Here is a 14,861-nt window from a genome sequence, read left to right on the forward strand (position 1 = left end):
GCTGTCGTAAACCCAGAACATTGTGTCTGGTAGGTCACATGCTTGCATACAACCGCGATCGGCTGGGACGTATCTCCCTCCCGCTGCGGCATCCCCCGCCAGGAACATACGTCATCAGTTCGAAAGCACCGGCGGTCGGTACCAGGTCAGTACCGGTGGTACGTGGCGGTGCCGAGGCCGGCAGTACCTCAGACTTCACCGGTACGTAACCAGCAAATGCTGGCCCGTACTGAACGCATTCGAGGCTGGTGCCAGCGTTGGTGCCAAGGCGGTCACACTGGCTATTCGTCGGAGCCTCCGCACCTGTCTGCCGGCCAACTGGACGAGCCGGTACGGCGCCAGCATCAAAGCTTTTACATCTGGCATCGCTTCTGGGGATGTCCGCAGCCTGTGACACCAATGGCGACCCCAAGACTCGTCTCACTTCTATATCCCGGCGTTCCGTAGTGCTGCAGACCCCCCAACGCATTATCTCTAAATCCTGAACCTGATCCGTTCGATTCAAATGCCGTGTTTTTCCGTTCGTGTGTATATATATATATATATATATATATATATATATATAATATATATATATAATCTAATTATTTCAAGCCGTGGTGCCGGGTAGATTGGAATTCAACACTACCTGTGAATTAGTGAAGCCCTTCGAAAGTCGCATGACAGCCGAGTATGGCGCCTGGCCAATCAGATAACGAATCGCTTTGTTGACCTTCCACGCCCACTGATTTGCTCCTAATGTGTGATGGCTGAAACCCGTTTTGTTTGGGCTCAGTGGAATGCTTACTTTATTTTCTGTTTCTTAAACGCCTTTGGTTTGCACATGGCCTAAAGGCCATAATGCATCACCACCAAAACAGCATATGGTGGTATCACTTCTGAGTGGGCGCAACAAGAGACGCGAGTTCCCTGTTGCCATGGTAACTCGCAACGGCGAAGCAATCACCGAACCCTGTCAGCGACGGTAAATCCCGGATATCACAGCAATGCCATATCTGATGAGCTACGGTGGAGACTTTTCCTGCTGCCGTATGAAAATATACCACACCATGCGTGTCGATGTCTCGAGATAATTGGTGGGTGCGGGGGGGGGGGGCAAGCCTTGGAAGTATTTTATGGGACAAGTACCAAAAGCTTCTCGGACAAAGTTGGATATAGTCCACTTGTATTCTGGTTTCTGGATATCCGTGATATACATATACACACACATGTATATATATATATATATATATATATATATATATATATGCCGCAGCAATCACATGGCTCTTTGTATCAGCTCCGTATAAGCCCACGTGTTTTGCGAACCTGATGGGGTGCGGTTGCACCTCTTCCTCTCTCTTGCATAATGAAACGCGAAATTTGCGCACAATTTAAGATTCCGTTCATCTGTAATTGTTTAGTGCATATAAGCATGCATTCAAATTAAGAATGTCCACAACATAGCCGGCATTGCTTCTCGTTTACATAAAGCTTTTCGACATGCCAAAAGTGCAGTCGATGAAACATGTGCATTTCAGTTTACGTAAAATAAAACATAAGCACCGATCCACACATTTCCATTCCTCCACGCATTTCAGAAAAGGGCTTGTAACCTTTTTCCAAAGCGCATAGGCACATGCCCTCCACTTGATCTTTACCCTTCCCCGCTCACTTGAGCAAACACGCAGCGCGAGCCAGCTGTACTGTAAGCCACCATTCCAAGCTGTTGTGCTGCTGAAGGAAAAGCGACCCTAACCTGCCTTAATACGAATGTATGGTAGTTGCCACGGCCATGTCAATGTCACGCGCAACGCAGGTTGATTGTAAAAGCGCTGCTAGTTGAATGGCTCCCCACGGACCATGTTCGTATGGGAAGATTCAACCGTTGTTCAGAACCGAGTAGTGAAACAATTACGTAAGGTAGTTTTGGGGACGCGAGCGCTCGTACCTTAGAACAAAAACCCCGATATTCTCCGCTGCAGCCTGCGTAGGCGGCGCGGCTTCGGCCCCTGCTGATTGGCGGTGGCCGGTGAGCGGACGAAAACGGCAGCGTTTCGGAAGTAAATACCTTTGAACGCTTCAACAAGACCATTCGGGCGCATAAGAGGTAGTCCGGGAGCAGCTTCCACCTGCGCAATTTATGCATTATATATACATATATACATTTTGTATATATATATATATATATATATATATATATGAATTTATATGTAGAAATAGGACCGGATCAGCGCTCACAGGACTCCGAACCGGTGCCGAAAGTTGGAGGTGGAACTAGACAAGCAAATACAAAATATATCCCTTCTTGTTGCTGGCGCTCTTTTTCTGCTCAAAGGACATCTTCACAATTCTGGATGAAATATTTACACCCGTCTAATTTTTGAAAGGTATGAATTCATTTTGAAAGACTTTCGGAGGCATTCCTTCAGGACGGCTGTTCTCGCGCGTCAGGCGTGCGCCGCCCGGTGTTGGCCGCCAACGCCGCTCGGTTTGACGGAAACGGGGTTTGATGGAAACGGCAAACTCGGCCATCGGTGTTCCTGCTTCTATGACTGCGAGCACGCAGGCTGAAACGGCTGGTGCAGGCTGAGCACGCAGGAAGCGCAGCTGCCACATGTGCAGTAACCACGTCCATGACGTCACGTGACAAGGCTTCCACTGCTACACTCCATTTAACTATTGCGTAGACACCATAGACCGTCAGGCCTAGAAAGCGACAGAATATTCATAAACATGCTATTAAAAGCTCCTTGGTTGCGTGCACGTGACTAAACTGTTACTGCAAGGACTGCAAAAGCTAGCCCACAGCTCGAGTCGTGAATTAAACTGATGACGATTAAGACACCTTTAGGGCAGTGTGGCAAGGTTGAACGGTCCGACGTAGGCACCTTCAAATGCTCTCACCAGTGATTTGCACTTCAGTTTGCACTGCTGATAATACTAACAGCACGCGCTACAAATACTTACGGGCGAGCCCTGACAGGGGTCAATAGACTATCAGGATGATAGGAATTTCGGCAGGCATAATCGAGTGTTTTTTTTCAACGGTTCAGATTACAAGAACGTGAAGAGGGTCGACAAGAGCTAAGAAACGGAAAGCATGAGTTTAACCCCCATATTCACGTCGCACGATAACTTTTCTATGCTGTTCGTAATGCTGTTTACTTTTTCACGTGGCACGATAACTGCAGACACGTACTAAGAGCACGCGCTTTATTGCACGAGCAACTCACTTTATTGCACATACGTTTAAAAGCCTACCGCATGGTTTATGGGCCGTGAAAACGATCGGCCGACGCGTTTTCGCATGTCCACGTTTTCATTCGCTTGGGACAAGAGCCCTTTCGGCCAGTAAACCCTTGTCTTGGGGCTGTGGGATGAAAAAAGGAGGAGCAGTGCGGCGAGGGTCGCATGCATCTGGGAGTTTTCCGTAATCCGGACCTACCCGCACCGGGCCCCTCTTTGTTGCATGTGTGGCACTTTGGCAGAGTTTCGGCCAGGAGCCAGTTAAGCCCGCTCATGGCTGGGGCATGCAGATCGCCCCCGATAATCCGAGCGTGGCGGGGATGAAGGGTGAGGGCGCGACTGAGAGAAGAACAGCGGGTGGTCCATGATCCTAAGCGACTGGGCCTCTCACACGAACCAAGATCGCAATAGATCAAAGCTCTTCTGAGCATCCTAACCACAACAAACCAAAATCATCAACAAGCAGCCTAGTTATTTTTGTTCCGCTTGGGATAAGCACGAGGATAAACACGACGGTAAGAACACCGCACATAGGTCTGATGCGGGCCAGTCAGAGATGCTGTGCTCACCGTGCGACACACTACCTGCGCAGTCGATGTACTCGTTTCCCCTGTCGTCGTACAGGTATTGGAACTTGGCACTGGACAGCCGCAGCGGCGCCTTGTCGTAGTGAAGCAAACACGTGCTTCTGTGGGTTACCGAGAGATGGCGTTAGCTCAGTAATGTCCGAAGACAAAAGCTCTGGTGCAGCGGTTTAACGCTTGTTTTTATCACTGGCCGACGGAAGCACTTGTTACGAGCTTTCCGCCGACACGCAGGCATCAAACAGTGCTAGACATCCAGGAGACCAGCGGAGAAGAACCACGTTTTGTCATGCCCACCAATGTTTCCCTGAGGTTTGTGATAAATTTCAAACGCGTTGCGCACGTTTTTCAAATTCCAAACGCGTTACGCGAATTTCGAGCAACATAACGTCATGCTAAAATGTTTAAGCGCTCGTCACCCTTCTTGTTCCTGAAGCATGGGATTTTCGTCATTGAATTAAACAGCCGTGTTTTGGGGGGGGGGGGGGAGGGACATTCCGAATGCGAACTAGCTCATTGGAAGGTTTTTAGTGCGTTTTGTATTATTATTATTATTATTGTCATTATTCTTGTTAATTTTTTTGTTGTTGTTGCTGTTGTTGTTATTGGCTTAACGTCTTCCTGCGCCATTCTTCCACTAACGGCCGAGATAAACGGAAACTTTAAATTTTTAACGAAACGTTTAACACAGATATCCCGCTCATGAGCCGTACCAGACATAATCACAGATACAGAAAAGTGCGCACAACTTTAATGACCGCCACTGGATGTCGCCAGCAGCGCCCCGACCTTTCGAGGTGGTCAGCGGAGTCGCGCCATTCACCAAAGCCAAAGCCAAAGTTACGACTAGATGCCGGCAAGGCGCAAAAGTGTATCACGGGCGGCAGCAAGATATCTTAGACCGAAGCGACTGCATAGAGTTGGCGGCGGAGAGATCTCCAGGTACTCCGCGACGCAAAACAGGTGCGGTGATTTCGTCGCAGATTTATGGCCGTCAGCCCGCGACACATCGGGCGTGATAATTCACTCAGAAACCTATCAAGCGGAGTATGAAAGTCGCAGTGGAATACCAAAGAGGGTTCATTAAGACTCATCACGCAAGCCAGGGTTGCTTAGCGCTGGTTGCAGCCAGAAAGTAACCTCTCAGCACAGCAAGCACGCACCCGCCGGCAAGGTAGACCCAATTATGGCTACCTCATCACGCAATTCATTCCGAAGTTGAGGCACAGTTAGCAGGTTGCCGCGCAGTTCAGTGATTTGTTTGGAAGCAGCAACGTGTCAACCACCAAAGCTGATTGCATCGGTCCCCAGGGCCCGATAAACCCAGACAACTTTCACCGCCGTTGACGAACATGGCTGGCGCACGCAGGGGAGGGGGGAGGAGGAAGTTGACCTCTTACATCTTAGTTAAGGTAACCCTAGGCCAGGCCAGGTTTCAAAACACCGCCGTGAACTATAAATGGTCCTCGGCCACACCCAGTATCAAAACACCACCGTTAACTGTAAATGGCCTTAGGCCAGACCAGATATCAAAACACCACCGTGAACTATAAATGGGCCTAGGCCAGACCCGGTATCAAAACACCACCGTGAACTATAAATAGCCTTAAGTCAGACCAGGCATCAAAACACTACCGTTAACTATAAATGGGCCTGGGCCAGACCAGGCACCAAAACACCACCGTTACCTATAAACGTCGGCACGTTCTCGTGGTGGCTGATTCAGCAAAAAGGCCTTCTGGGGCGGGAGTCGAAGGCGGACCTCCCGCTCCAGAAGCCGACGACCTGAGCTCACTCACGGCAGGTTTGAGCGTCGGATGGAGAAGTTCTCTTCGGCCGAGATCTGCTCTTTGGACGATGACGTCACTGGTTCCATCTCGGCCGCTACGGCGCGCATGTAGCTGGCCGACTCCTGCATCCTGCAAAGGCGTATAAAGGCGTATAAAAAGGCGTAAGGCTTACCAAAGGCGTATAAAACATCAGACAACATGTGCTTTTACGACCCCCTCGCAAGGGACCCTAGAGCGAAGACACGACGCACTCCGTTTATCCCACGAGTTGAGAGATCCGACCGCACCTCCCACGGCCGGCGCCCAGCGAACAGCTGCAGACCAGCGCCCAGCGGACAGCTGCAGACCAGCGCCCAGCGGACAGCTGCAGACCAGCGCCTAGCGGACAGCTACAGACCAGCGCCCATCGAACGGCCGCAGACCAGCGCCCAGCGGACCGCTACAGACCAGCGCCCATCGAACAGCTGCAGACAAACGCTCAGCGGGCAGCTACAGACCAGCGCCCAGCGGACAGCTACAGACCAGCGCACATCGAACAGCTGCAGACCAGCGCCCAGCGGACAGCTACAGACTTTTCTGAGGCCGGCACCCAGTGGAGAGCTGCAGACTTCTCCGAGGCCGGAGCGCGCCGGGTACGAGAAGGACTGCAGAAGCCCGACCACCGCGGAGAATCACCCCTGAGGATCCTCGGAATCTGGGAACACTTCGCCGGTATGACATAGCTGAGTCGGCTCGGCTTCTGGGGAGGTCGACCGAGTCGCGGCCACACAATCCGCCCAGTAGCGACAGCGCTCATTGGAACATAGCGCATGCCGGCCTGACCCGAAACCGCCGTAAAGCCGTCGTTTGGGAGATCGTTGGAGGCCGTCGTTCGGGCTTTCCAACGATAGAGACTGATGACAGCGAGAACCGAGCACTGAGCGAGAGGAGAAACATGGGAGTACACCTAGTCCACCGAACCTCCACTGAGCGCCTGAACAGTCCACGTGAACCGTTCATCCGGCCCGTCCACACAACGCGAACTGTTCACCGGTCCTGCCGCCCACCGGTTGGCCTGACCTATTGCCCTGGCGTACCTGCTCACTTATCTGACCTGTTCGCATGCGCTGTCCGCGTGGCCCATCATCACGAGCTACCCACATGCCCTGTCCACCTGACCTGCCCACCTGGCCTGTACACATGCCCTGTCCACTTGACCTGCCCACCCGTGCTTTTAACCGCACCTGTTCACCTAGTCATTCCTCTGGCCTGTCCCCCTGACATATGCGCCTCCGATGCCCAATGTCTAATGTTACAGTGCCCAATGCAGACCAGCCCACCCGTGCTATATACTTCCCCTGTCCACCTGACCCGTCCACCTGGCCTGACCACATGGCCTGTTTACCTGACCTGTCCACCTGACCTGCTCACCTGACCTATCCGCCCGACCTGTCCACCTGAACTGTCCACCTGACCTGACCACATGACCTGCTCACCTGACCTGTCCACCTTACCTGACCACATGACCTGTTCACCTGACCTGTTCACCTGACCTGTTCACCTGACCTGTCCACCTGACCTGTCCACCTGACCTGTCCACCCGACCTGCTCACCTGACCTGTCCGCCCGACCTGTCCACCTGACATGTCCACCTCACCTGACCACCTGACCTGCTCACCTGACCTGTCCACCTCACCTGTCCACCTCACCTGACCACATGACCTGTTCACCTGACCTGTTTACCTGACCTGTCCACCTGACCTGCCCACCTGACCTGCTCACCTGACCTGTCCACGTGATCTGTCCACCTGACCTGCCCACCTGACCCGTCCGCCTGTACTGCCCCTTGACAGGAACTTAACAGTTCGACAGGCCGCCCGCCCTTTCTTGCGTGTCAACAAAGCGGGCGAGGAGAGGTCGCCAGGACCTGAAGCCGTCTTAGCCAGTTCGCATTCGATGTAGCACCAGTGCCTAGGCTTGTGTTCCGCCTGGTTTATCTGATTGTGGTGCAACACATGCATTACAGGATGCATCATGACAGGAACCGGTCCTCCGTAGCGCCACACAGCAACCAACCCGTATTTGTCGGGGAGTGGCTGTTGGGTCGAGTTCAAAGCAAGCCGCATTGAAGCGTTGTCGTTCGACGCTGCCCACCTTGCCACTGAGTACTGTGAAATGCTTCAGAATGCGTGCTAACTCGCATGCCAAATCAGGGATTTTCTGAGAAGAACGCTGTACTCCGCAGGCGGGATGCTGGTAGCTGTCGTGTCGACCCGCGGTGAATGCTGCAGTCCTCCGCTGCCTGCTGGTCACCCAAACAGCAGGCATCAGCGACCACTGCTTCACAGCGCCGCTACGGTTTGAACTACGGTTTGAAAGGCCATTCTAAATCCCAGAGTCACGCCACAGTCCCAAAGCGGAGGCGCGCTGGCCGCCGCGGCAGCGCTGCCACGGGTCTGGCGCTGGCGCCGCCGTGCTGGCGCTGCCGTGCTGGCGCTGCCGTGCTGGCGCTGCCGTGCTGGTGCCGCCGTACTGGTGCTACCGTACTGGTGTTGCCGTGATGGCGCTGCCGTGCTGGTGCTACCGTGCTGATGCTACCGTGCTGGCGGTGCCGCGCTGGTGCTACCGTGCTGGCGCTACTGTTACACTCGGAGCAGTGGGTGGCAGGGACAGCACGCCTCACGACCATGCGGCCACACGCCGCGCCTGCGTGGGGCTGCGCAGAACGCATGCGTGCGACGTGTGGATACATGGCATCGAGCGACTCCAGCCATCGGGCCTGTTACGGCTGGTGCCGCAGAGGATGGGAGGCTGATGGGCGCGGAGAAAACGGACACGGCGAGCAGAGGCCTATGCGACCACACGAACACGTTGGTGCTCGCGTTACATTTCTGCCAATGTTTTCCGGCGTTCCGACGGACACTTCGCTGCTCGTTATCACGGCAAACGCGCGGGTTCTTTGACGGCAGGCTGACCACGAATGCTTTCACCCGCTGCCTGGTTTAGCATCTCACGAATGGATTCCTTCGTAAAGCCACCTCAAGACGGAATGCAAAAAACGAACGTCAAAACAAGCAGAAGATGTCTGCTGTCCCTAGAGCGACCAACCGCGAGGTGTAATGGAGTGGGGTGAGACGTCGTTCCGCCACTCACTCCCGAGCGCAAAACTTCACAACCGGTCTGCAATAGCTAAAGGTGAGATGTCAAGCAAAGCACACCACCAACTTCGCCCGCCGCTGAGGTGCTCCGCCCCCGCCCCTGGAACAAGTCATGGTGCTCCACCACTGAGCTGCTCCGCCCTCCCCCCCCCCCCTCCTCCCCGTCCCTGGGGACAAGTCATGGCCCACCACCGCTGAGCTGCTCCGCCCCATCCTTGGACCAAGTCATGCGCTTTCCACCGCAGACGTCGCGACAAAAATCGCCGCTGAAAAGAGCGGCACGCAGCACGACACGCTCAGCCCCATAGCAGCGGCTCGTAACAGCGTGGCGCTGGCTCGCAACAGCCTGGGGCCGGCTCGCACAGCCTGGGACCGGCTCGTAACAGCCCGCGGCTGGCTCGTAACAGCCTGGGGCCGGCTCGTAACAGCCTGGGGCCGGCTCGCAGCAGCCTGGAGCAGGCTCGTAACAGCCTGCAGCGGCTCGTAACAGCGTGGCGCTGGCTCGCAACAGCCTGGGGCCGGCTCGCACAGCCTGGGACCGGCTCGTAACAGCCCGCGGCTGGCTCGTAACAGCCTGGGGCCGGCTCGTAACAGCCTGGGGCCGGCTCGCAGCAGCCTGGAGCAGGCTCGTAACAGCCTGCAGCGGCTCGTAACAGCGTGGCGCTGGCTCGTAACAGCCTGGAGCTGACTCGCAACAACCTGGAACTGACTCGTAACAGCCTGGAGCCGGCCAGTGTACGAACCTCGTCCGACCGGGGAATGCGCCGTCGCAAAGGAACCGCCGTTAGCGAACGTCACGGACAGCTCAGTTTATCGCGACCAGATCGGCACGACATGGGACGGGCGCAGGCGTGCTGCACCTGGTCGATGCGACCCGAGGATCGCTCCAGTGCCGCACAAGCTTATCAGCCCAGTAACCCGCTGCCCCGCTGCAGCGCCCGACTCAGTCCAATGCCCCGATCGGGGAAAACGTGGGCTTCTCCGGGTCGGTTCACTGCTCCCGGATCTGTGCTTTGGATCGGTTCACTGCTCCCGGATCGGTGCTTCGGATCGGTTCACTGCTCCCGGATCAGTGCTTCGGATCGGTTCACTGCTCCCGGATATGTGCTTCGGATCGGTTCACTTCTACCAGATCTGTCCTTCGGATCGGTTCACTGCTCCCGGATCTGTGCTTCGGATCGGTTCACTGCTCCCGGATCTGTGCCTCGGATAGGTTCACTGCTCCCGGATCGGCGCCATGCTCCGTGTGCCGGGTAACCCCGGATTGGTTACGCACCGCTGGTGGCTGCCGCGGGGCGTGCCGGCGAACGGCATTGTGCCGCGGTTGCGTAACAGCGCGACGTTACTCAACGAACAAATGCTCGCCGTTTGCACGTGCGCGCCGTGACGTCATGGCACGCGGCGGTGACGTCAGAGGGGCGAGTGGCCGCTCCGGTCGGCGCCCGCTGGAGGCCGACGTGCTCGGGGACGGAGGGAACCGCGCGTGGGCGAAACATGCGGTCGAGCGGAGGTGGCTGCGGGAAGGAGCCGGCGGCCGGGCAACGGGGCTGGACGGCGGTCCCGATCTGGCGGTCTGCAGCCGGGGTCTTCAGCCGGAGGGGGCTGCATGTGACGCGGCCTAAGCCAGGGGGCAGCCCGAGGTCTGCGAGGACTGCAGCGTTCCACGGCGACTTCCAGCTGGGGCAGCGAACCCAGCGTCGGCAGATGATTTATACGGGGTGCAGACGGTCGGAAGGCCGCTCTGTAACTCAGTCTCACCTAGCCCCCGATGTCTAGACGAGGATCACACACGTAGCCGCAAGCCGTCTAAATCGAGCCTGAACCTGAAAAAGAACCTGAATGTGCATCTGAACCTTAGCCAAGAACCGTCTGAAGTCGGTGAGGCTGGGCCACACTGCCTCACGTGTTGGAGAAGAGTTCACCGAGAGCCGAGTGGCCGTGAACCGAGCCTTCACCGGCGGAGCCCGGACGTCACGCGCTGGAGGCGAACGGACCGGCCCAAGCCGGTGGCGACTAGCTGCCCGCCCAGCCTCCCCTCAGTCAGCTGAGGTGACAGCCCGCCGGCCACAGCTCGGTCACGCGCCTGCCCGCCGACCGCAGCTCGGCCACGCGCCAGCCCGCCGGCCGCAGCTCTGTCACGCGCCAGCCCGCCAGCCGCAGCTCTGTCACGCGCCAGCCCGCCGACCGCAGCTCGGCCACGCGCCAGCCCGCCGACCGCAGCTCGGCCACGCGCCAGCCCGCCGACCGCAGCTCGGTCACGCGCCAGCCCGCTGACCGCAGCTCGGTCACGCGCCAGCCCGCCGGCCACAGCTCTGTCACGCGCCAGCCCACCGGCCCGCCGGCCGCAGCTCGGTCACCCGCCGCCGTCGACTGCCGGCTGGCTGTTCGTCGAGCTGTTCGGTCTCACGAACGATAGGGGACTGCAAATTGTGGTCGCAGATAAGCCTTTCCGTGGCCGTGCCAGACTCAGCTGTCCTCGTCAACAATGCGGGATTGCACGGAAAGGCCGCATGTTCGGGAATATTGTCGCAATCTTGCGGGGACATATGGGCAACTCAACGTGTTGTTGCATCACATTGCTGCATGGGCACGCTACGTTCTAGGAAAAGTATGCGGTGTACGTCACGACCTGAAGAGGAGGCTGTTTAATACTTGTGACGGAAGGGCGGCATAGAATGACATTCGGAGCGCTTCTTAACAAATTTGTTATGCTGTGGAAAAGAACATGTTGCGACATTTCAGAAAAAAAACATCTATAAGCGGAGAAAATCCACCGGATAAGTCCTGTTTTTTTTTTTTGCTTAATTCGGCATTGATTCTTCACCCGTTTCACACGTCCGCTGTTTCCGTCCAGCGATAGCTTTGTGAGCATTAGAATGCCGTCACCCTGCTTGAGCTTTGGTGTCGGACATTTGATGACTGTACAAATGGTACGGGCCCTTGCGATAGCAGTTAGTGCCGCATAGTGGCCATCCACGGATCTCACACTGTGATTCGTGGCATTTTCTTGTTCCGACTTTCGATAACAATCTCGCTGCAGCATTAGCTTAGCAATGGTGTTCTCGCGCCTGGCCTGTTTTCGCATGGTGTCGCCCCCCCCCCCCTCAAGTCCTCAAGCGATGTTCTCACCCGGTGGTCTGACTCCCCCAACTCCTCAAAAGATATAGATCACCACCGGTCAAAAAGCCAAAATGTCAAAAATGTTGTCACGATAGCATGCTACTTCATCATGCAGGATAACTGGCCGCGCCGCACGAGATAAAGTTACTAGTATACATGTATGGGTGTATGTAACTCTCTTGTTACCAGCCATCCACACAAATGGATTTTCGTGCCACTGTATCATACATATGACAAACACGCCGATATTATAAACACAACAAATACAACAAGGCTAATGCCGTGGGCCCTACGGGCTCCAGCAGGTTGAAATATCAGGTCGGAAGCCGTCAGTGACGCATGAGGTGTATGTGAAAGCGTATTCCACGATCGCATCGCCCCGTCTCTGCGCTCGAGCCTGGACCCTGGCCGATGCAGTACACCAGCAGTCACGCTTCGCACCAGATAGCATCTGGCCGCGAGTCACGCTTCGCACGGGACAACGCCTGGTCCCGAGTCATACTTCGCACGGGACAACGCCTGGCCGCGAGTCACGCTTGACACGGGACAACACCTGGTCACGAGTCATGCTTCACACGGGACAACACCTGGTTACGAGTCATGCTTCACACGGGACAACACCTGGTCACGAGTCATGCTTCACACGGGACAACACCTGGCCACGAGTCACGCTTCGCACGGGACAACACCTGGTCACGAGTCATGCTTCGCACGGGAAAACACCTGGTCACGAGTCACGCTTGACACGGGACAACACCTGGCCGCGAGTCCTAAACATGGCTCATGCAAGGACGGGGGCAGTCTCAGTGCACAACGATGGTGATCTTTCACAGGTCTAGTGAGCTCCGGCATTGCTGGTTGAAATGCTGGTCACCAACGGCTGCTGGTGTTGGTGATGACGCGGCCAGCCAAGTTCGGAAACTTTAGAAGCGGCTGAGCGGCTGCTGTGACGTGCCAGTCGATCCAGGCCAGCAGTCCGGTGAGAGAAGGACATTTGCAAGCCAATGGGTGAGGTGGAGCGACTCGGGGTGCAGCGGTAACAGCACTATCTGAGCGGGGCCGGTGGTCGCAGAAGACTTCATCACCACCTAGCCTAAAGTCTTGCCCACGCCAACACCTCATCGGTGATCTCACCCGGCAGTTTGATATACGAAGATGGGTGTGCTTTTCGGCCAGAAAAACCGATCTTGAATGGAATTTAGCCAGAAGTGCCGAGTGCCGATGTTGTCATTGACACCAGCTTTCGTACCGATGATGACGGTCATTCTTGTAAGCTACCTCCGTCTCTATTTGGCCAAATGCATCACCTTTCGTCATGATATTGTCCAACTTTTGGTGGATTTTGGCATGAGCTCGTTCAACGCCTGTGTAATATGCAAATCAAACAGCGATGCATCATCCAATATATCACCAACCTCCAGCACATTAGGATGTTGGTGAACTTTGTCCAGCACTTATCTAGCAGCCCAATACGTCATTTTTCTACCTCACTTTATTCAGCGCCCATTTCTCTGGGGTTGGGCACCTGACTCCCGTCTCTCGACCCATGTTCAGCGCCGATTTCTCAGGAGGGTGAGCACCTGACTCCCGTCTCTCGGCTCATGTTCAGCGCCGATTCCTCAGTGGGGTGAGCACCTGACTCCCGTCTCTCGGCTCATGTTCAGCACCGATTTCTCAGGAGGGTGAGCACCTGACTCCCGTCTCTCGGCTCATGTTCAGCACCGATTTCTCAGGAGGGTGAGCACCTGACTCCCGTCTCTCGGCTCATGTTTAGAGCCGATTTCTCGGTGGGGTGAGCACCTGACTCCCGTCTCTCGGCTCATGTTCAGCACCGATTTCTCAGGAGGGTGAGCACCTGACTCCCGTCTCTCGGCTCATGTTTAGAGCCGATTTCTCGGTGGGGTGAGCACCTGACTCCCGTCTCTCGGCCCATGTTTAGCACCGATTTCTCAGGAGGGTGAGCACCTGACTCCCGTCTCTCGGCTCATGTTCAGAGCCGATTTCTCAGTGGGGTGAGCACCTGACTCCCGTCTCTCGGCCCATGTTCAGCGCCGATTCCTCAGTGGGGTGAGCACCTGACTCCCGCCTCTCGGCTCATGTTCGGCGTGCAGATGTATCAGTACGATGGCTGGAGGTGGTGGGACGTCCCTTGTTAAGCTAATCTCTCTGAGAAGCACGACTTGCATCTGTGCATGAGCTCCATGGGAAACCACCACGAAATTCCGGACTGTCATCATGCATTCGCCGATCTGACTCAGCACATCGTCCTAACCTCACCTGGCCGCAACTGCACCACGTCACGTCCAGAGGTCACTCGGTTCACTGGGCTTTGAAATATGTACACGTCAAGATTTCATATTTATCCAGCATAATTTAGATTTTTCTATTCATTTTTTACTCCTTCCTAAATATCATCATACTTAGTTCACAACATGTCAGCATCATGGTTCAAGATGTTTCAAAACCCCTGCAAAGGAATGCAAAGTGTGTGAAGAAGTTTCAGTTATTTACGCGCTGTAATGTTCCTCAAACCCATCGAATATTTTGCATCAATAAAATAATGCCTAAAAATCTTGGATTATGAATATTCCGGTACAAGTCCTGATACATACAATATCTTCATACAAAAAGAAAAAAATTCAAAAATCTTCGGGGAGAGAGAGAGAGAGAGAGAGGGAGAGAGAGAGAGAGAGAGAGAGAGAGAGAGAGAGAGAGAGATATATATGTATATATATATATATATATATATATATATATATATATATATATATATATATATATACAAACATAAAACAACAAGCGAGCACATACCAGATTAAGACAATGACGTCTATGATGACCGGACGTCACCACTTGAGATTAACGACAATAGCGTTTTCTAAAGTGATGTCACTCCCATGGTGGCGGACGCAAGGATTACGCTGCGTGGCGACCGCACGGCAACAGTCCAACAGTACAGGGGTCAGTTCAGAGGCGGTGTGACGTCAGAGGCGCCGAGTGAC

The 14,861-nt window shown here is 54.9% G+C and overlaps 1 protein-coding gene across 1 annotated transcript in view; it reads right to left on the minus strand.

Moving 5' to 3' along the window:
• The window catches only part of LOC119103429 (ethanolamine-phosphate phospho-lyase), a 55,260-nt gene that overhangs the window by 32,855 nt on the left and 7,544 nt on the right, over positions 1-14,861 (minus strand). Inside the window, exons 2-3 of the mRNA XM_037226997.1 lie at positions 5,612-5,731; positions 3,798-3,916 (exon numbers count right to left, since the gene is read on the minus strand). Of these exons, the coding sequence (XP_037082892.1) occupies positions 3,798-3,916; positions 5,612-5,730 (238 nt within the window). The 5' untranslated portion in view covers position 5,731. The remainder of the gene's footprint in view (positions 1-3,797; positions 3,917-5,611; positions 5,732-14,861) is intronic.

The sequence above is a fragment of the Pollicipes pollicipes genome, unplaced genomic scaffold, assembly GCF_011947565.3.
Source record: "Pollicipes pollicipes isolate AB1234 unplaced genomic scaffold, Ppol_2.1 Scaffold_1600;HRSCAF=1878_pilon_pilon_pilon, whole genome shotgun sequence".
In the NCBI taxonomy this organism is placed as follows: domain Eukaryota; kingdom Metazoa; phylum Arthropoda; class Thecostraca; order Pollicipedomorpha; family Pollicipedidae; genus Pollicipes; species Pollicipes pollicipes.